Genomic DNA, 21,089 nt, shown 5'->3' with positions numbered 1-21,089 from the left:
TTCGCTCTAGGCCTTTCTTTACGTCTATATTAGGCCTCAACAACAATGGTAGCCAAACAAGCTCCAAGTCATGTCTATTCCGTGCCAATCAAAGGCACTGAGGAAGAAGGATATACTGCAGTACACAGGAATCCCGATTTCGTGGATAAGTTACTCACTCATGAAGATTTCTTTGATGGAAAGATCAAGACTGGGTAAGTTATATTAATAAAACGAGCACGCACTGCGATCAATGCTAGTCAAAGGGCTCCCATTCATCCATACTGCCCATTCTGCTCACACCAGTTGAGACATTAATGGGTTACTACTATGGAAGGATGGAAGATAGTATGAGGGAGACTATGGAAGAATTAAGGATACCACGAAAGTGGCAATGTGGACCTGTAGATGGGTAAAAATGTAGATGACAGATTGTAGAGGTGAAAGATACAGTTCGTTTCTATATGTAGTCGTTGATATTTTCAATAAGAATGGGTATACTCATCCCACTTGTGGCTACACGATAAAACCTAAGGTGAAATTTGGAGATCCAAGGAAGGAGTTTAAGCAATATATACACCCATTACCAGCCTGGGGATTCAATGAGCTGTTTTATTATTTGGGTAAAATTCATTACAGAGGAACTCCTCAAACAGGGTTTAAAGATATTAGATGGTGTCATACAGATGTTGTGGTCTACTATTGGAATCATGACGATGCTAATTTCTGTCCCTTAATAGTTAGACTAAGGAAGGGAAGATGGCCATCTTATTATTATGAATACTACAAGAGAGATGATGTAAGTTCTAAGACTTGGAAAAAATATGGTATAGCCAAGAATGTATATAGCGGACTTACAAAGATTGTTAATGATGATGTTTTTAAAAGGGTAGTTACTCTAAACCTCAGCAAGACTAGCGGAACATATGCATTTAATGGAGAAGAAAATTCAGATATTAATAAGGAGATTAGGATAACTGTTTCTGAACAAAAGAATCCTGAAGGATTTAACAAATATACTCACCGTCTTGTAGGAAGTGGACCTATGAGGATACTTGGAACAAAACATAAAAACAAATTTATCAACTTCAAAGAGTCCACTCTCACAGCTCAGTATTATAATGCCCACGTCTACTACTCAAAGAATGATACTGGTCATGATAAACCCCTAATGATGGAACTTGGCATCAGTAATGACACCTACTACAGATTAGATGGTGAAAAGTGGATTAGAGATCTCAATATAAAGTCCGGTACTCTAAAGGGTGCACTAGATAAAGAGAATGGAGCACATATAATAGACACTTCTAAGAATCAGCAATATTCATGTAGTTCCCCTGGTTGTGGTACTCAGATTAAGGTAGAATCTAGTGATGAGAGAGACCACAATTACACTAAGCGTAAGCATTACATTCAGGCAAGTGGAAAATTTTCTGTTTCCTCTTTTGTTGGAGCTAATGGAGAGTCTCAAACAGGTCTTTCTTCTCCAACTGATGTAAAGGAGGTAAATGTGTACTTCCGTGATCTATCCAGGGATGAGCCACTCCTAATTTTCTATGAATCTGGAGGAAACAGAAAGTGTTTTAAGAAGGTTAGAGGTAATGATCATGAATGGAAAGAAGTGACTAGAGATGTTCCGACCAATTCTAGTGACCATGCTGAAATTGAGAAGCTCCTTATAGAGAAATCTCAACAAGTTACCATTAAACTTGAACAAGTATCTTCTTCATCTAAAACGAGCTATAGTTCTGATAATGCAACTATTGAGATTAAGACTGATATTTCTAATGCTGAGGTCAATGGTTTTTCACGGATTACACATACTGCCAAAGATAACAAGACCTTTACAGTTAAGAGCGTTACCCACAATAGTACTCAGCTTAATGGTATAACCTCTGATAAACCCATTGATAGCATTACAGCATTTTATGCTAATTCAGACTCCAAAGGTACTACACCACTTCTTGTTGAACTGACCGTCAAGGAAACTACTAAAACTACGCATGAGTATTATAAGAGGCCTGATAATGGTGGAAATAATACATGGACAAAATTGCCTGGACCTGATGGGAAAACTGATCAACTTACTGAAGATAAACTAAAGACTGAACTTTACAGGCTAAAGAATAAACACATTTCTGAGTCATCTAATGTAGGTAAAATAGCTGGTAGAGTTACCGGAGGTCTCATCGGTGTTACTATATGGAAATGGCCTTCTATCGTCTCATTTATAATCACTCGTTTGTAAAATATACTCCCCCTCTAGACTCCTCTCTTGTTGGTATACACATTGGTAAAGAGGTTTCTTATTGTCAAAATTGATCGCTAGTGTTACATCTGCTCGCTTGATGCATACTCTATCTCTGCATTATAGCTAACATTACTAAATTCACATACATTAATGTACAGATGGGATGTCTTTCAACATGGTCTGAGGTCTGGTCCAGACTCTCCCTGTTTTGGACATAGAGTTAGGAATAAGGATGGTACACTTGGTGACTATGTATTCAAGACTTACAAAGAGATTGAGGCAATGGTTCAGCAGGTTGGAAGTGGTGTCTTGGGTTTGGCCAAGTTTGATGATTCTGTGGTAGAGGCTCCCGGACCGGTATCTGCCAAGCTATTGGGTGTTTATTCGCCAAATACCATCGAATGGCTGGTAACTGAGCAAGTTTGCAATGCATTTGGACTTACCTTAGTTCCTCTCTATGATACTCTCGGAGAAGAATCCACAATTCATGTCTTAGAAAACTCTGGACTTAACGCAATCGTCTGCGATTCTTCGTGTTTGGCAAAATTGGTCAAGGTTCTTCCAAAATGCTCCAAGTTAACTATTAATCTGGTAGTTGTCTCTGGAGTTGATACTATTCCAGAGTTTGCGAGCACTGCTGGCTTTCCTACTATCAAGTTCCGCACATGGGATGATATCTTGCGTTACGGATCAGATCATTTGCTAGATTTTACACCTGCTAAACCAGACCAGATAAACACCATTTCGTACACTTCTGGTACATCTGGAATTCCAAAGGGTGTTGTTATTACACAGTCACATATGGCAACTCTGACTGTTGTAGTAAATAAGTGCTTCTTTAACGTGCCAAAAATTGGTGTTAGCGTTCCAACTTGCTATTTGAGCTACTTACCACTGGCACACATGTACGAACGCTTGTACATCAGCGAGTGTATCTTTGTTAATGCTCGTATTGGAATGTTCAGCGGTGATATTCGCAAGATTTTGGATGATCTAAAGTGCTTGAAACCCACCGTTTTCCCAAGTGTTCCTCGTTTATTTATAAGAATACACGACAAGGTATTTTCAACCTTGAGCCAAAAGGCGTGGTTAGCTCGTACTCTCTTCAGTAAGGCTCTAAATTCCAAATTGAAGAAACTCAAAAGGAGTGGAGACGTTCACCATGCCATTTGGGACAAAATTATATTCAAAAAGTTCAAGACTCTATTCGGAGGAGAAGTTGCCTGGATGATGACAGGATCTGCACCCCTACCACCAGCAATCTACGACAGAATTAGAACAATTTTCTCTACACCCCTCCTTGTGGTATGTTTCACTCTTTGATTTTAAAATGTTTTAGGGATATGCTTTGACCGAAACTGGAGCTGCTGGTTTCCATAATTTCTATGATGAAACTGACCCATCCCATGTTGGTGGTCCAATTGGTACCATAGAGTTCAAATTGAGGTCTTTGCCTGAATTCGAATATTATGTTACTGACAAGAACCCAAGGGGAGAGCTTATGCTCCGTGGAACTACCCTGACTCCTTGCTACTTCCGCAATGAAAAGGCAAATAAGGAAGGCTTCCAGGATGGATGGTGAGTTCCTTTGCGTAACCAACATTCTGTTTTAGGTTCTTGACTGGTGACATTGCCGAATTGTTACCAAATGGCGCCATTAGGATCATTGATAGAAGGAAGAATCTCTTCAAGCTTGTTCAAGGAGAATACATTTCACCTGAAAAGTTGGAGTCTGTACTCGTGAGCTGCCCACTAATTTGCCAGGCATTTGTAACTGGAAGATCACACGAGGTCTACCCTGTTGCTATTGTTGTACCTGACGAAATAGAGCTTGAACTCTGGGCCAAGAAGAACGATGCTACACATCTCACAACCAGGGAAATCTGCCAACTTCCCAAGCTCAAAGAAGACATTTTCCAGGTATTTTCACACTAACCTCCACACTTTGTGTAGCAAATAACTGCTGCATTCGAATCGTCGGATTTGAAGGGCTACGAGAAGTGCAAGCAGTTTTATGTTGAATGGGAGATGTTTTCCATTGAAAATGACATGCTGACGACGACGAACAAGCTACGCAGAAATGTTGCCAACAAGGTACTTAGTGTGTATATGACTTTACAATTTTTTGCAGAAATATGACGAAGTTGTGACTCAGCTTTATGCCGCAGATAAGAAATAATCGATAATTGACTGTGCATTTGTATATTCGTGTTAAAATGCCTATGGAATCCTTACGAGTACGCGCGTCGCTGCAGGTGTACGCGTCCACTCGGCATGGAATTTTTTCAAAGCGCTTATTAACTCTCTTGTAGCGTGTTAAAATCCTGTTTGCGTTATAATGGCCATAATTGGTGTATATCACCGACGATCTCTAGCTGCCTGTGTGTAGGGTGTTCAACGTTCATTTCACTCTTTGCTCTTGCGGAGTACTCGTGTAAATAGTTTCTCTAGCTAATGTAGTTTTATCATTAATTTAATACAGTACCTCCCAAACTTGTAAATGTGTGTTCGTTTGGTCGTTTAAATCGCAATGTTTCTGTATTCATAGTATTTTCCATATTTGTCATGTTATAAGTCTACACCTTCGGTATATGCTCGAAATCTGAGTAAAGAATAAAGTTTTTTACCTGGAAGGAAAATATTCTGGAGAAATGTTCTAGGTACCCTTCCTACATTCTGCTATACTCGGGACAAATTGTTCTATACGTTCCGTGCAGCTTTTGGGATTTAAATTAACGAGTTTAAATGTTACATATCGCTCCTATTTGGGATACAATGCATCTATAATCGATTATAATGGATAGCAAAAGGAAACTACGCAAGAGGGTTGCCATGTTTCTGAGTGGCTTTAACCTCTTGCAACCAGTTCGTGTGGCTCTAAACTGTGCTATTTACACGGTTACAAGGTTTAAAATACCAACCAGCAAGCTTGGACTCTTTATAAACATGACAAACATCTCCATCACCGTGGCTTCAAGTGCCAGTTGCATACTCATGTCCCTCTACTTGATTCTAATTGCTCCAAACTTTGGACTCTCAAAGTATAATCGGTATCTCTCTATTGGTACAAACTGGCTAGTGTTCATCTTTGACCTGTTCACCTTGATAGCATTTAGCACCGGAGGGGGAAATGGACATATAACTTTCTACTATTGGATGATTGTAATGAGTGCATTTTCATTCGGTCTCACAGAGGCTATAATCCCTACAATTGATCCTTATAATATTCCATTTTTCACGTTTGGAGTTCCATTTTCAGCCATTCAGGTGTTTTTGTATCATATCTTTTTTCTCTACATTGCAGCTAAACTAAAACTGAAGGATATTAGCTACAAGATTGTTGTTGGACAACTCTCCATCTCTATCATACTCTCTCTTGGGGTGGCGGTAATATGGACACTTTCGTACTATGAATTAAAGGAATCCAAGAGTAGAGATTACATTCAGCTACAAATTGAACAAACTGGAAACTACTCCTGCAAGGTTAATGGAACGCCATCTAAAACTGATGAAGTCAAGGGAACAGAAATTGCAGTAGTAGAAGAGCAAAATGCTCTGGTTGGATATAGAAAATACAAACATTTGAGTGATGCAAACCATACAGTGTCTGGGTTATCAAATAAGGATATATGTATTGAAGGCATTACACTACCCACAGAGACATTTATATCTGCATGCGTTTACATGGCAACTGGCGAAAATGTACCTCTCCTAGTAGAGCTATGCACCGAAAGGAGACGTGGTTCCGTTCCAAATTACACCTACTATTTCAAGTGCCAAGATTCGCAATGGAAGGGCTATATTAGGTATGACAATTCCAAACTCTATGATCATACTGAAATTGCACTGGTACTTCCAAGGCTCAAGTTTGGTCTTTTAGAAAATTTAAAGTTTTGCTATCCAGAAGTTACGGATAACATGCTACCAAATGACAAAAACAAAGATTTATTCAAGGCAGTAAAGGGTGCAAAGTCCCCAATCCTTATTTATACGCTTGCACTCGGAACAATTTATGCTTTTTATCCATCGGTCATCCCATACAAACTTATTGACCATCAACGCGGCTATTGCATTGATTTAGCCGTCATTCTAATTACATCCCTCGTCGGATTCATAAACTGTTTAATGGCCAATTTGCCATGTTTAGAAAGATTTAATCCTCAAGTTGACTGGAAGGAAAACAAAAAATGGCAAATGTCATGGTTTGTCTTCACTCCATATGTCATGTGCACCATTCTTGGATTCTTGGCGCTTCATTACAGGCACTGGGGTCTATCTAGGTTCATTAGAGGAAATATCTGGATTGTAGGACTAATGTCTGTCACCATTAATGCGTGCACAAGAGCTGCAATATCCGTGGCATTCAGTGCTGCTCCAAGCCAAAAGAGCTGTGAAAAGGATAGTCTAACGGAAAAATATAGGGATAACGACCCTGATGTCGTTCCAAAACTTGTAGCGTTCAATTCATTGGCGTACCAACTACTTGGAAATGTTGTTACCACAACTGGAGCAGGCTATCACCGCGTATACGAACGATATCAAAAGGATAAGACACACTGGCCAACTCAAGACTATAATGCCTTTTCAGCCTTTTGGTTCTGGGTAGCTTCTGGAAGCAAAGAGGCGTGGAACTCCTTCACACATTCCTTTACCAGCGATCTAAGGGCTGAGCTCACGAAAGAAAATTAATTGTTGCATGCATTATACATTGGTGATACTTTTTCACAAGCTAAAACGGGTTGCCACATAATAGTATCCATCCAGCATTCAAATTTTTGTTAGAACTTCTCAAGTTTGTACTATTTCATAAATTTAAATGTAATTAAGTCTGTAAATAGTTGTAGAGAGTTGAAAGAATTTCAAAAAGGCGTCTCCTCTATGTCCTTACAGACGCCACCTGTCATGCGAAAATGAATAGCCAAATAACCACACTGTAGAGTGAAATAGGCTGATTCAGATAGCTAATGTAATAGTAATGCTTTCATATATGTATGAAGTAGACTGTTGCTGAAAATAAAAATATTTACTAGTCTCCTCGGGTACACCCCCATGCCAATGTGTCTCCCTCAAATTTCAGTACGTGCTTTACAAATATCATTCCAAGATGAAGATCTTAAGCTTTTGTATCCTTCTCTTTGGCTTCTATACCTCACTTTGTGTCTTCCCTGGCTCTATTGCCAACTCTGGAAGGGAGGAAAAGGATGAAAGTTTTGAGGTGAACATCACTCAAAACATGAATACTGACAAATACAGAGTTGTTACAACCCATCTCAACGATGTTAAGGTCACATTCTTTGTTCCAAATCCTGGATATATTCCCGTATCTATTGTGCAGGATAACGTAAGAATCTGGCATGCAAATCAAGATGAAAACTGTGCCTACTGTATGGTATACTTCCAAGATGAAAAACCACTTATGGTCTATTTCCTCAGGGAAACCAGATTTGGAATTGATCATGTCTACTACAAGTTTAAGAATGGAGGATGGGAACAATCCAAGAAGAGGTTTGACAGTAAGATCGGCAAACTAAAGGTTGGCACAGAAGAAAGTGGTGACCTATTAACTTTGGATCTCAGAATGCCTGTATTCGGAACCAATAAAGTTATAGGCTGCACTCTGTTCGGTCTATATACCAGATTCATCATAACAAGTGGTGGTAGAACTAATACTGTATCCTTTGGCGGAGTCCATATCTGGACAGCTAGACCGGGAGAAAAGTGTATCTTTGTAGTACACCATTCCAGAAACGAGGAAGAACCTGCTATTTTTGATATCTTCTATACAACAAGCAGTGGCTCCTTCAAACACTCGTACCATGTTAGAAAGGATACAACATGGACTGAAGTTAATATGGAAGGATATTACCGTGAAATCAAGGCACTAAAGGGCATACAGGATAATATTGATTCTGCAACCGCAAGAGGTGAACCAACACCCGTAAGGTGCCCATTCACTTTGAATTTGGACAACCCATTGATTGCACAGGTGTCTGTACACCAAGCTCGTAGAAATGATGTTAAATGCACGAACTATGAAGTCAGGGAGAGAAATTCTGCTACAAAGGTAATATGCCAAGGACAAGTATTATGGGAAGCCGCAACAGTATACGAAAAATGTGCCTCAGTCCAAGTTATGTCTGTTGCTAGTCATGCTATAGCAAAGCTAAAAGTCCGTTCCAGATTCTGTAAAAACAGATACTTTGAAATGATTGCTGGTACGTATACTGAGATTCAGGAATCAGAATTCAAGCCTCTAGTTGACTACATGAAAAAATGTTCGGAGCGTAGGACATCCGTGTTCACTGGACCGGAAGACTACGTTACTGACTATTCCATTGATGCAGCATTTCAGGAATTGGAGGACTATGAAAAGTCAGAAGATGGTGGCGATGCAACTGGTGAAGAAGAAACTGAAGATAAAACGGACGATGAACGTGATGATTCATCCAGTGCGGTTTCAAAGTCTGAAGAAGATATTACAAAGATAGCAGAGCCTGTGAGCAAATCAGATGACAGTCTTGAAAAGGCTGATGCAGAAGTACCAAGGCTTGAAGAACTAGTAGTTAGACCAAAGATACGTCCAATTGTCCGCAGAAAGTCCAGGGGTAAAATTGACACACCAGAAATGCTGAGGAGTGAAAAATTCCGTACGGCTTCATATGATGTTTGCGAGGTTCCTAAGCCCAAAGAAATTAAATCAAAGGAAGGAAAATTTATTGTTCCATTAGAGGACCTGAATAAGGACTTTGTTAGCTCTGTGGCAAAAATAGTACAATCTCTGGAATATGCTCAATCAACAACCCGTGCCGCTCAAGCCACTTTAGAGGGATATTCTCAGTCATACAGAGAGACAAAAGAATCTATTGGCCAAGACAAGGTTGATGAGGCCAGGAAAACAATAGAAGCTATGCAATTATCCTTGAAAGGCGACGGTGCTACCAGTGCTACATCTTCAGCCTTGGAGAGGGCTCTGGAATGTCTCCCATCAACAGTGGAATTTAAAGAAAATGTTGTATATACTCAAGAAAGTGTCTTGAAAGAAGTTTTGGGACTTATCCATGAGATTATATATAAACTTCAGTCGATGCAACCCCTGCCAAAATTGGACGACGAGCCAGGATTGGAGGGTACCTCGAAGGAATCTGATGAAGAAAAGAAAGAATAAAGTTGTTTTCATCTGTTCGTTCATCTCTAGAACCAAACATACGTCTAGATGCTCCGCAATTATCGACTTGGAATTACCTCTGGTAAACAATCTATTCACGAGAGAAAATAGCTAATTCTTCCTTCCATAATTCTAATGGGTTAAAACTCCATAGATATGGAGATGGATTCTCTTTAAAGTTTGTAAACTTACAAGGAAATGCCCTTGTGAACATGGTTGTTTATTCTCCTTTCACGACTAGGGTATATTCATATGAGCCATTACTATATATGCATTGTTATGGAGAGTACCAAGTGAATATGGAGTCTGTGGAGGTAAACATTTCATTCTCGCTCAGCTGGACATTACAGACTAATCTCCAGGTCATGATAGCGCCCATGGAAGTCGTCCATAGGTACCATCTCGTGACTACAGAACCATTTGGTTCTCATAACCGCAAAACAAAAATCATTTTATAAAATGGTCGTGTATAGAGAAAACTATTCCCCATTACGAATGTGTAGAGACAAATGATGCCCAGTTAGAGGATATCAAATGTCTGACAGTGAAAGGGTACTTACCATTGTGGAAATATCGCGTATAGTAGAAAATGGTGATATTTCTAATGCACGTGAACTAAATTTGACCAATTCTAATATTACCTCTGTGGAGGATCTCTCCTCTATGAAATCGCTGGAAAAAATCTCACTGTCTGGAAACAAGATCGAAGAATTAGACTTTTTATATCAGAATATCAATCTAAAAGCCATAAATTTGGCAAAAAACGTCATCTACAAGATACCGCGTCTACACCATCTGGACAGTCTCACGTTGCTCAACTTGTCGAATAACAACGTTTGTTTGCTTCTAATCATTACATACATTGTACAGATCGAACATATTGAGAATCTCGATTGTTTGCCCTCACTACGTGTGCTAATACTCAACAACAATAAGCTCCGTATGTCTACAATTTACCACTATTATAATTCCCACAGGTACCGTTCCTAGCCTATCGCAATTGAAGAACCTGGAAACTGTAATACTAAGTCATAACTCTATAGAAACATTTACGCTACCACTGCGTAGCATGCCCAAATTGCGCAAGATTACCCTCAGTCATAACAATCTACGGGAATTCCCGCTCAGTGAAAAATTTCCAGTTTTACATGAGCTTCGTCTGAACTCCAACAAAATTTTAACACTACCTCATAATGTTGGACTTATGAACTCGTTAAAAGTCCTTGATATTGGAAACAACAGACTAGTGGATGTCAAACCTCTCAAGGACCTGGTAAATTTACAAGATTTGAATATAACCGGAAATCATAAAATATCGGCAGATATACCGGAAATTTGCAAAAGTTTAAAGTTTTTAAAGATACTAAACTCTCGCAAGGTAGAAAAGAGAACAAAAAAGGTCAACCAGGCAAATCGTAAAGAGTAGAGAACTTTCCAATCATGATTACGAGAGCCTTTAGTCGGCGCTTGCTCTCAATATCTGGAGCGGATGCCAAGGATTTTTTGCAAGGGTTAATTTCTTCAGATCTACGCACGTTACAACATTTTTGTAAGGCTTCAGAAGAAAATAATGGGCTTTGGGGCTCAAATAATATGCCGGAGAAAGAAGATGTTATTTTGCAAACTAAAACCCTGCTTCCTACGTTATTTTTATCATCAAGTGGACGTATATTGGCTGAATCGCTAATTTTTAGAAACAAGGATAGTTTTGTCTTAGATTGCAGTACTTACACTTTTGAGAAGCTGATGCAAGTGATCAACAGAAGAAAACTTGCCGCAAAGATTGTGATGGAACCTGTAGATAATAAGGGCGTATACGTTAGGATTCCCGAATATATGTCTCGTTTTGCTACAATTCCCCAAGTTCCTACTGATAATTATATTCCGAGTCCTGAAAGTATCGAGCTAGAGGATCCTAGGGGTAAAACCTTTGGTGACCGTGTATATAAAGCACATGATACTCCACAAAGTTCCCCAGGAACCGATGATTCTGTTGGAATATATGAAAAACTGCTAATAATTAATGGTTGTATAGTTGAATTGTTGACTAATTTAACCGAATCAAAGCTGCTACCACAGGATCTGAACCTTGATAAGTTTGGATATTTGTCCAGAAACAAGGGTTGTTTTGTGGGACAGGAAATTATGAATCGTATTTTCAATAAGACTCTGTTGAACAAATACAACCTAATGTTGGTTTTAGACAAGAGTATAATACATGAGAACCTTGGAGGTGAGCATGCAACCAGTGCACAAGAATCTGCTACTACTCCTACTGAAACTGTTACAAATACACAATTTGGAGTATTGTTGACTAAGATTCTAGGATGTAGCAATAACAAAGTAGGATCCACCATGCAAGGCCTGTTGCGTAATGCTAGCAAGGTATATAGTATAGACTGTGAAACAAAATCTGTTGTACCACTTTTATACTTTTCCAGTGGATTTGGGTTTATTCTAAATAATCGCATTAATGCTATAAATAGCGTGTCCATTAATGGAAAGGCACATGTATGTCAAAACATTTAACTTGCTCAGCAAATCATTCAAGGGAACGGCTGACTATTCCAGCAAGTATTGCTGTTGCTGTTAGACTAAATTCCTTTTCTGAAAATATGAGATACTCACTAAGTAACTCGATGGCGATTGTCCATCTATAGTACGAATGTAGCACATCCTCGCCTTTGGGAGGGATGCTAGTCAACGCATGCAATGAGCGGATAAATGCAAATGTGTCCAAATTTTCACCTATTACAGTTGTATAATATGCAAGTAAAGAACCTATCAACTTTCTAAATACTGATAATGCCACAAAATCTACAGTAACACGCCTTAGTGCCTTTCTTGTTCCTTCGGCTTCTTCTAATTGTCTCAAGAGGCTGTACATTAATGGAACTAAAACTGCTCCAATGGCAGTGGACTCTGGTAAAACAAGTATATTTCTCAAGTCCTCGGATATATCAAGAGGGCACTTTGAGGCCTTATGACCCTTAAGGTCCACTAGGTTACTCCACTGGACCCCCGATGCACATAGGGAGAATCCGACAAGACAAGCCGAGAGTGGATGATCTTTTACCTCACGAACAAGACTTTTGCAAGCATTCCCCAAGCAACTTTTGGTGGCTTCTACGTTGCCTTTTAACCCAGCAATCATTGACTAGATAAGGTGTATCATATTGTATACACAGTGTGTGTAAAGTAACATATCTATGTACCCTCGTATGTGTCTATTACAAACCTGTTTGTAACTTGGTTGTGTTGTACATCTTCCCAGTGAAAGCCCAAGGGCCTTGAAGGATTCCTAAAAATGAAATAGCGTTTGGAAGAACAACTTACATTGTATAGGATATAAAGGAATAGGATTAGAAGAGATGTACCTGTCTTCATTTTAATCCTTTATCACGTAGAGACTTTAAACATCTTCTGGAAGACGGTTGGGCGTCACTGTGTGGATTCCAGCACAAGGCAGAGTTAACATCTCGGCTTTTTGCCGTAGAAAGCTGCTCCACTAACATGTGAAACTGTGGTGAGGTTGAGAATGGAGGAAGGAAGAGACCGGGAAGGAAGCTGGCCAGGAGAATCACAGGATCCATTGTTATAAATAAAAGATTGTAAAATACGGTTAAATCTGGTCAATTGATGGATAAATAAAGAGGTCTTTTGACGAAGGAAACTCAAAGATCCCAGGGATCAAGCTGGCAGTTACACACTCTGGAAGGGTCGCCATATTCACAAAAACGCCCAAAATTCTACAAATTCTCAGCTATACGGACGGATATTTGAAGATTCGCGAATTTTTGCACCCCTGGTCTCTTATGCCACCCGGTGCCTTTGTCGTTGTTTTACGGAAGGACAGGAAAATCCGCAGATTTAATTTACTTGTTTTAATTAGGGGACACCCGGGATTTAAACGTAGCACTTTGCTCACTGAGTCGTAGTCTTGTTTTAAAAGTCACTTTTGATTCTTGCATATTGTAAATTCTTAAGATGAAGGGACTGAATATATTATGTGCAACCACCGTTGCCATATTCTTCTACGGAACACTGGGAGTTCATTCTCGTAGATATAGCTCTCTGGACCCATCGTTTCTTTCCAAAGCTGGTGAGTTTTGGACGCCAATTTACACACGATTCCGCAGATATAGAGAGCTACGACGTTTTCAGCGAAAGCTTGCTCGTAGAGCTAGAGAACTTTAGCAACAAAATTTTGGATAAACTCGCAGATAGATTCGCCCAGAAGCTCGGAAGAAGTGGCCTGAACCTAGACTCCAAGGACCACGTCAGAAAGATTTTTTCATTCCTAGAGGTTGGTCCATCCGCTAAAGTAAATACAAACCTGTAGGATGACGAAGTAACTGCCATTGAGAAGGCGCTTGAGAAGCAGGAAGAGGCTGCTGAAGAGAATAAGGCCTCAGCTCCTGCGGCTCCAGCAGCTCCTCAACACAAACGCACATCTGGTTTGCGCTCATTCTTCTCTGGTGTCAAAAGGGCCGCCAAATCAGCTGGAAAGGAGGTTCTTATCCATGCCTCCAAGGCCGTTACCACTCACGCCCTCAAGGAGACCTTGCCAGATATCGAGAAGCTCTTTAAGGACGCACTCAATAGGCTGCCACTCGATACCAAAATCGTGTTGACTCCAATCTTTTACAACTTGTGGAAGGGAATGTTTAAGAGACTCAAGGTGCCATTGCCACAGGGTTTCACGATCAAGAATCTCATCCTTGATGGTCTCGACGAAGCAGGCAAAAAGAAAGCAGAGCAGCTCCTCAAGGGTGGAAAACTCTTGAAACTTGAAGATTTAGAGGCCTTCAAAAGGAGACGTCGCTCTCTTTGAGGATCCCCAAGTCATGTAATAAACCCGACCGATTTGGTCAAGTAGTACTAGTAACTACTACCATGTAAATTTGTACCCATGGATCATTCACAAGATAAAAATGCTGGACCGGGCTCCCGAGTCAAGAGTTTGTTTTGCGTTTCAGGCGGGAGCTGACTTTCTGTCCCCTCGCGGACCCATGGAGCTCATTTGTTCCTGTGCCAATTATATCCATATATTTTCGTGTATATTTCTTCATTATAAACCGCTCTACAGATGCACTCATGGTAGCTGGTGGTTATGTGCTCTTTTCAGCGGCCGTGTGGGCGTTTCTCACCTCTCCACGTAAACATGAATGGTACAAATGCACAAATGTTCATAACATCTTCTCAGGGTCGACGTCTTGATGGACTACTCAAATCATAGAAGGTCGCAGTATAGTGGCCTGTGGGCCAGGTTCACCCGCAGATACTAGCACATTATAATTTGTACAATTTTAAATATGTGTTTTTTATACTTTCCATTGTAAAGCTCGGTCAGAATGGGATCAAATCTGCCGATAAAAACGCTGGTAACAAAACTCACAAAATTGCCACTGAAAAGGCATACAACCCCTCTAAACATTAAAAGACTCCCCTATTATTACGAAAAACATAAACACATATCACTCTTTTCAGGAGGTAAGTCCCATATACTTCATACATCAACGCTCAGACTGGAGGAGAATAAAATGCGACTGTGTATATCTAAAGACAAAACAGGAGTATTTGAGACTTGTATTACTAGCAAAAATCGCAAATATGGAACCAAAAGTGGATATAAACGAGGATGATCGAACTGACAGTGAATTCGAGGAATGTACAGAAGTAATAAAGAATGCCAAATACGTGTACTTTGGAGATATTGATAAATTTCAGACAAAGGCTCCAGAGTTTAATGTGAAATCTCTCTTGATACCCCTGGAGTTGCTACATTCAGAAGAGTTTGAAGATGACCTCTCCAAAAAAATCGTGGAGTCTGCAAAAAGAATGAACTCCATAAAGAAAATCGCAATCTGTGCACATAGCAATCACTTGTGGAACTTTTACAATCAGCTCCTGAGGCATGGATAGATGCTTAAATCTCAATCTTTTCAAAGCTTCCAACACGTTTTTTAAACATTTCATGTGCTTTTTCCCAGGCCTGTTTAAAGTTTGACTCGTTTCTATTCACAATAATCTCCTTTTCATCGTCCTAAACGTTTTTGCATCTACTACACCAAACTCACCTTGAACAATTTCGGCCACCAGATTACACAATCTTGGATCTCGTTTAGTTTCTGTAGATTAACTTCTACAAATTGTTCGATCTTGGGGTTTTTAAACTCGAGCCTAGTGCTAGTACCATTTCGCAAGGACTCTGAAAATGTGTCCAATTCGTCCCAGTCAACTTCTAATCTTGTAATTTCCCAGTTCCAAAACTCTTCTCCATCCCTTACTTTTGCATAAAGTTCCCTAGAAAACACTAAATCACCTTTGCTGTATATTTTAATATCCTTCTCACCGATATCAACGTTCAAATTACTTCCTTCTACTGCAATAAAGGCGGTGACTTCGTGACGATTCTGGGCGTAAATGTGAGAGTTGAGGAATACAGCTCCGTTATCCAGGCGTTTACTCCATATAGATGAGACATCTTTAGGTTCTGAAGGTCTTGGCGTTGTTTGTATGGAGTAACCGTTACCTCCTAGTACGATCTGCTGGTCTTTGTTCACCTTTAGCACTTTTGGAGTATAATCTGCCTCATCCTCAGAAACTTCCAACTTATCCCACTTGGAGTAGTCAATTGTCATTTGTATAACATCGTAAAGTCATCTTTCGGCCTCCATCTAGACGTTTCTGGATTATTCCCTAGGAAACGAGAAATTACGCTCAATTTAATGCACAAGGGATCAAAAATACAAATTTTGCGATATTCCTGTCCAGACGGTCAATGAACCGGCGAATCTATGGTGTGTTGGTTGGAAAGTGGACTCGTCGGTGTTCCCGATCATAATATTTTAATTTTAACATTTTCTATCGCATTTTTTTAAAGCACAAATTTGTCGTAAAAAGAACTGATTTGTGTCTCCTTGATATCCATCGGGTGTGTAGGTTTATCCGTCATAATCGTAAGACCCTTTGAACTAAAGGGGTAAATTGTTTTAATAATGGCAGCTTATCAGAAAGAGGATGAACTGGACCGTCTGTTGGTCCAGTTAGAGGGAACACTGATGAAATATGAAACTTGCGGCGAAACTCTGCAAAATGAAAAGTATTCCGAAGGCATCCTGATCTATGAAAGGATCAAATGTGCAGAAGAAGCCTACCTTGTACAAATAGAAGGTCTACAGACACAATCAAAAATTTCACACATGAAACGCCTGCAAGAAAAGCAAGAGCTACTCCGCTCACTCAAGGTAAAACTGGATGCTCTCAAGGTTATAGTAGATAATAATGAACATAAGCATCTTGATACCGGAAATGAGTTAAACAATCTTTCCTACAACGCCAAGCTCATTGTTTGGGGAAATGACCTTCAAGATAGGACACAGGTTTGTAGACTGCTTTATAATCACATGTACATTCCAGGAATCTATTAATAGAATCAGAGATCTCACTATAGAATCTGAAAAAATTGGAGCAGATGTAACTGCTGATTTAGAAATGCAAAGCGAAAAACTCAACGCTGTCAAATCAACCGTACACGATATCGATGAAAATATCATTAGTGCAAATGCGACAATCAAGCAAATCGCAAGAAGCATATTCAGAGACAAGTGTACAATCATACTCATCATTGTAATCATACTACTCGCTACTGGTATAGGACTCTTAGCCTTCCTTTCCAAGGATAAATAAACGTGTAACATAACAACCATTAAAATTTAAACAATCAACAAAGTTGATACAAGGCAGTAATGTTTTACATTTCCGCAAACAGTTGAGGCCAATTTTTTGGCCATAAGCTAGTTATGCCAAGAGGGTAAGATTACTGTTCATCTACATTCAAAAAGGTCAGCAATGTGTTTTAATAACCAGAGTGGAAGTTGGTGCGCAAATGACTTTATCAAAACATAATTGTTAACATGGCTAAAGTTCAAACTTGATGAAATCACCTGGTAAAAGAGAACCTCGAATGAATTTACATTTCCCGAAAGCCTACTATTCGAAATGATCTTTCCCTTCCTGGAAAGGGAACTCCTCACTTCGTAAGGAACAGAGTCCACCAATTCTCCGAGTTGATGTTCCTTAGAAATATAAAGTTTTAGAGGTAATGATGATTCCAAAGCATGAGTAAACTTTTCCACTTGCAACCTCTGCAGATTTGGAGATATCTGAGACGTTTTCAAACTCGCCAAACCGAGGTCCCCCGCCATCCTCATGGCCAATTCTATACACCCTGAAATTTTAAATAGTTGTAGCATCGCGTTCATATCCTTTTTCTTTTTACCGGACTCGCTCTTTTTCTTTTTGGTCGTCCTTTTCTTTGGAGTTGTACCATAGTCACCATCCGGCTTCACTCCAAATGAGGATAAATCTGCATTAGATGGAGTATCATCAGTGAAGGAAGCATTGCTAGCCGAAGCAACAGAACCATCTATAGAAGTTAGAGTGTCTAAGGAGCAAGTGTTTGTAATACAAGTGTCCTGTGAAGCCGAGCAAGAGCTTCCAGCCGATGAACCCACGGATAGCGCAGCAGATACAAAATGTTCCTTAATTGGAGTGGTACTATTTGAGCTATCAGGTCCATCGGATGGATTTTTACTTGGGGCACCCACAACTACGGGGTCTCCAACATCCATGGCCCTGGCTTCTTCTGTTAGTTCGGTAGTAAAAAGATCACCAGTATATGGATTTGCATAAGTATTTGGATCGTTAAAGTCATTTCTTCTCATTTTTACCGTTTCAGGATCCTCAGCGATCTTTTTAGGTCTTCCCCTCTTTACTCCAGTTTTAGTTCCACGGCGATTTCGTATGTTAAACGTATCCATAGCGTATAAGGGTTTGTCCAGAGGCCAACGCATATCCATGGGTGCAGATTGTTCACGTGTTTCCGGTACTGCCGATGGATACATGCCGAAAGCTCCTTGCTGGTATTCGGACTTTATAGTTCCAACAGGGTACCCTGCCTGCACGTTCTCCATGCGTGTTGGATCCATAGAAATTTCTGGGTCCACCGAGAGCGATGAGTCCATAGAAAATGGGTTCTGAGCCTTTGGTACAACAGGATGTTTGTATTCCACAGAAGGTTTTCCAGACTCGTTTTTGAATATGTAGTCTGCAACACCGTATTTGTTATCTGATACTAGTTCGGGGAACATTGATTTTATAAGTGCATTCGGATAGTGCATCTTTGAAACATTCCTAACCCCAGGTGTTCCCCAAAAATATGCCAAGATAATTAAGGAGTTTGGTAGGGGAAAATTTATAAAGTCGTATGGAGTGGTATCAATGAGGTCCATAAATGCGAGAAGTTTACAAGGTTTTTCCGGTATAAAGTGAGAATTAAAGTAGACCTTCATCTCTATAATCCTCAGCAAATCTACACCCATTTCATCACACTGTATAACTCTCTCTGAATTCTTTGCCCTCCTACCATCTGTTGCAGCAATACAAATTTCCCAAACCTCACCCTTGAAGAGGGGTACCCTTTCATAGGGAACATGTATTGTGACCTGAGTATCATACCACAGAGTCAGAATTAGAGTAAATGGTAGGCAAAATGTGAATTTGTGTATTCCCTGCGTACTTGAAAGACATTCATGGCGCAAGTTTACAGGGTCATTTGATTCCAATCTTACCTTCAAAATGGAAGGTAGGCGGATTAAAAGTACGCAATTTCCATTTTCCTCGTACTTTACTACAGACAAAATAACCTTTCTGAGATATACCTCAAGATTCAACTTAAAGCGTTTCAGAAGGCTTATAAAAAGCTTGTTTACGTCAGAATGTATGACTTCATTTGCTTCCGGATCCAATTTTGTCTTTTGAAAATTAACAATCACCAATGGAGAATCTGGATTTCTGTAATAATCTATTGATGCGTAGTGACATGCAGGCTCAATGTGCAATGAAGTTCCCAGCGACACATGTAAATCCGCCGCTCTGGATACTTCTACGGCCTTGTTTTCGTAGTGCTCTTCGTACTTGTCAAACCAATCCAACACTACGTCAGTGAGCACTCCGGACGGAGGGAAACTACAGATACCGCATGTTTCCCCCGTAAATCTAAAGCTTATGGTTGGGGCAACGTATGGCCTTTGGTATCTTCTTCCGCACGATATGCATCGTTCAGTAAAGACATTTCCATGAAGTTCTGCAAGTTGTGAAAATCTGACTCCAGAGAGCGGGTGTAAGCCATCAATATTTTGTGTGATTATGAACTTAACTACACCCGCTTTTAGCAGTTCTAATATTGCCAAATGTGCCTCGGAAGGCAATGCTAGGACAAATTCAACTGCTTCCTTTCTCTTTCTGCCATAAGTTACAGAGAGTTTACTATTCGTTCTAAAGACGCAGTCACTTTCGGTGACACTCCTCTTCTTTTTGCTTTGTTTTTTCATAATAGTCCAGACACCGGATGGACCCCTGAAATCTGGGATCCCAGCCCCAGTGGACACACCGGCACCAGTATGCAAAATCGCATTATCTGATGCGCTTAGAAGCTGAAATAGATAATTACATTTCTTGTGCACATCTGTAGGAGTATCAAATAGCTGAAGGGTACCTAATGGACCCTTGTTATCGTTCTTCTTCAACCGAGAAGCGTACATTAACGCAGAATTCACCATCTTTTCTACGTAAACAAACAACAATATGGGAATGTGTAGAGGCACTCAATTAGGCCTTAATCTCTCCGGTATTAATCTAGATTAAATAGAGCGCCTTCTCACCTTCCTGATCCAAATTTTGTGTAATTTCGTCGCATATGCGCTGGAACTGGTGGTGTCGTTTCCAATGAATACTTTCCCAATCTCTGTGTAAACGATCTTTATGTACGTTTTTGGTACAGGCTGCAATCGGACAATGTATTTCTGGAGTTGATTTCAAAAGATGCATAATTGCGGTGTGATCAAAGATGTGGCTACAAGAATCACCTCCGTCCGAAAGCACCTGTGAGACTGGCTGTACTATAGGCTTCCGAGTAATTGGACAAATATTGCAAAAATCTGACTTGGATTCTTCAACTAAGACGTCATCTGTAGATTCTGTTTTGTTGTTGACAACCAAAACATCCATCAAAGTCTGATAGACTCTATCAAAGCTAAAGTTCTTCCTATCCTCCAAACGATCACCAAGTTCATCCAACTCCTTGAAAAATGCTTCACAGAGTTTGTGTAGCTTCTCACAAGTTTCTTGATTTCCTAAATTACGACATAAACCCCGCACCAGGTAGAGGGTGTGACGGAGCAAGTAACAACAAAACAAACGGTACAACAACACGTAGACAACACATTATGATGTTCTAATGTAAGATTTAACATAGTAACGGCAATAGACAGATGACTTACCGAAAAATTTAAAAGAAAATACAAGAGAAAGTAATTGGTTCGCGATTAAGTAAATATTGTCATTATATTTCGACCAGGCCTGGGTCATACCATATAATTCTTCACCAAATTCGTTTACAGACAACTCATTACTCATTTTAGTCCCAATGACAGCCTTTTTATACGCTTGATACTCTCATGAGGACCAAACAGAACCCACGGGGACGTAGGTCATTCCCTTTTTCAACGCTAACGTGAATATAGTGCTGTAAAACGCGGAAATGCTACAGAGGAATGAAACTGAAGAAGGGGATACCAAAACACCATAGCCACAATTCTCCACTACATCCGCGCCGACCGGACAGGGCAC

The 21,089-nt window shown here is 40.0% G+C and overlaps 13 protein-coding genes across 13 annotated transcripts; 9 read left to right on the top strand and 4 right to left on the bottom strand.

The window, feature by feature from the left end:
- Positions 1-45: 45 nt before the first annotated feature.
- BEWA_002640 (hypothetical protein) lies at positions 46-2,227 on the top strand (the record flags this gene model as incomplete). The annotated part of the gene is made up of 2 exons (XM_004830466.1): positions 46-194; positions 619-2,227. The coding sequence occupies 2 exons, from the start codon at positions 46-48 to the stop codon at positions 2,225-2,227; spliced, it is 1,758 nt and encodes a 585-aa protein (XP_004830523.1).
- Positions 2,228-2,380: 153 nt separating this feature from the next.
- BEWA_002630 (long-chain-fatty-acid CoA ligase, putative) lies at positions 2,381-4,409 on the top strand (the record flags this gene model as incomplete). The annotated part of the gene is made up of 5 exons (XM_004830465.1): positions 2,381-3,535; positions 3,570-3,808; positions 3,844-4,150; positions 4,184-4,324; positions 4,362-4,409. The coding sequence occupies 5 exons, from the start codon at positions 2,381-2,383 to the stop codon at positions 4,407-4,409; spliced, it is 1,890 nt and encodes a 629-aa protein (XP_004830522.1).
- Positions 4,410-5,026: 617 nt separating this feature from the next.
- Positions 5,027-6,919, top strand: BEWA_002620 (hypothetical protein; the record flags this gene model as incomplete). Its single annotated transcript, XM_004830464.1, has 1 exon — positions 5,027-6,919. One exon carries the CDS (start codon positions 5,027-5,029, stop codon positions 6,917-6,919), a length of 1,893 nt encoding a protein of 630 aa, XP_004830521.1.
- A 415-nt stretch (positions 6,920-7,334) lies between these two features.
- On the top strand, positions 7,335-9,395 carry BEWA_002610 (hypothetical protein; the record flags this gene model as incomplete). The annotated part of the gene is made up of 1 exon (XM_004830463.1): positions 7,335-9,395. One exon carries the CDS (start codon positions 7,335-7,337, stop codon positions 9,393-9,395), a length of 2,061 nt encoding a protein of 686 aa, XP_004830520.1.
- Positions 9,396-9,929: 534 nt separating this feature from the next.
- BEWA_002600 (leucine rich repeat domain-containing protein) lies at positions 9,930-10,821 on the top strand (the record flags this gene model as incomplete). Its single annotated transcript, XM_004830462.1, has 3 exons — positions 9,930-10,229; positions 10,266-10,335; positions 10,373-10,821. The coding sequence occupies 3 exons, from the start codon at positions 9,930-9,932 to the stop codon at positions 10,819-10,821; spliced, it is 819 nt and encodes a 272-aa protein (XP_004830519.1).
- Positions 10,822-10,835: 14 nt separating this feature from the next.
- BEWA_002590 (hypothetical protein) lies at positions 10,836-11,924 on the top strand (the record flags this gene model as incomplete). Its single annotated transcript, XM_004830461.1, has 1 exon — positions 10,836-11,924. One exon carries the CDS (start codon positions 10,836-10,838, stop codon positions 11,922-11,924), a length of 1,089 nt encoding a protein of 362 aa, XP_004830518.1.
- Positions 11,925-11,937: 13 nt separating this feature from the next.
- On the bottom strand, positions 11,938-12,782 carry BEWA_002580 (signal peptide-containing protein; the record flags this gene model as incomplete). The annotated part of the gene is made up of 4 exons (XM_004830460.1): positions 11,938-12,143; positions 12,177-12,552; positions 12,634-12,696; positions 12,732-12,782. 4 exons carry the CDS (start codon positions 12,780-12,782, stop codon positions 11,938-11,940), a joined length of 696 nt encoding a protein of 231 aa, XP_004830517.1.
- Positions 12,783-12,884: 102 nt separating this feature from the next.
- BEWA_002570 (signal peptide-containing protein) lies at positions 12,885-14,306 on the top strand. The gene is made up of 3 exons (XM_004830459.1): positions 12,885-13,497; positions 13,535-13,701; positions 13,738-14,306. The coding sequence occupies exons 1-3, from the start codon at positions 13,383-13,385 to the stop codon at positions 14,227-14,229; spliced, it is 774 nt and encodes a 257-aa protein (XP_004830516.1). The 5' UTR covers positions 12,885-13,382; the 3' UTR covers positions 14,230-14,306.
- Positions 14,307-14,682: 376 nt separating this feature from the next.
- BEWA_002560 (hypothetical protein) lies at positions 14,683-15,411 on the top strand. The gene is made up of 2 exons (XM_004830458.1): positions 14,683-14,888; positions 14,923-15,411. The coding sequence occupies exons 1-2, from the start codon at positions 14,750-14,752 to the stop codon at positions 15,318-15,320; spliced, it is 537 nt and encodes a 178-aa protein (XP_004830515.1). The 5' UTR covers positions 14,683-14,749; the 3' UTR covers positions 15,321-15,411.
- On the bottom strand, positions 15,325-16,039 carry BEWA_002550 (hypothetical protein; the record flags this gene model as incomplete). The annotated part of the gene is made up of 2 exons (XM_004830457.1): positions 15,325-15,441; positions 15,476-16,039. The coding sequence occupies 2 exons, from the start codon at positions 16,037-16,039 to the stop codon at positions 15,325-15,327; spliced, it is 681 nt and encodes a 226-aa protein (XP_004830514.1).
- Positions 16,040-16,396: 357 nt separating this feature from the next.
- On the top strand, positions 16,397-17,087 carry BEWA_002540 (hypothetical protein; the record flags this gene model as incomplete). Its single annotated transcript, XM_004830456.1, has 2 exons — positions 16,397-16,780; positions 16,818-17,087. 2 exons carry the CDS (start codon positions 16,397-16,399, stop codon positions 17,085-17,087), a joined length of 654 nt encoding a protein of 217 aa, XP_004830513.1.
- A 137-nt stretch (positions 17,088-17,224) lies between these two features.
- Positions 17,225-20,020, bottom strand: BEWA_002530 (transcriptional regulator, Sir2 family domain-containing protein; the record flags this gene model as incomplete). The annotated part of the gene is made up of 1 exon (XM_004830455.1): positions 17,225-20,020. One exon carries the CDS (start codon positions 20,018-20,020, stop codon positions 17,225-17,227), a length of 2,796 nt encoding a protein of 931 aa, XP_004830512.1.
- A 76-nt stretch (positions 20,021-20,096) lies between these two features.
- On the bottom strand, positions 20,097-20,876 carry BEWA_002520 (hypothetical protein; the record flags this gene model as incomplete). Its single annotated transcript, XM_004830454.1, has 2 exons — positions 20,097-20,593; positions 20,741-20,876. The coding sequence occupies 2 exons, from the start codon at positions 20,874-20,876 to the stop codon at positions 20,097-20,099; spliced, it is 633 nt and encodes a 210-aa protein (XP_004830511.1).
- Between the last annotated feature and the right edge of the window lie 213 nt (positions 20,877-21,089).

This window comes from Theileria equi, chromosome 3 (assembly GCF_000342415.1).
Source record: "Theileria equi strain WA chromosome 3, complete sequence".
NCBI lineage: Eukaryota > Apicomplexa > Aconoidasida > Piroplasmida > Theileriidae > Theileria > Theileria equi.
The sequence above is the reverse complement of the archived record's forward strand: the minus strand, read 5'-3'. Positions and strand labels throughout refer to the sequence as shown.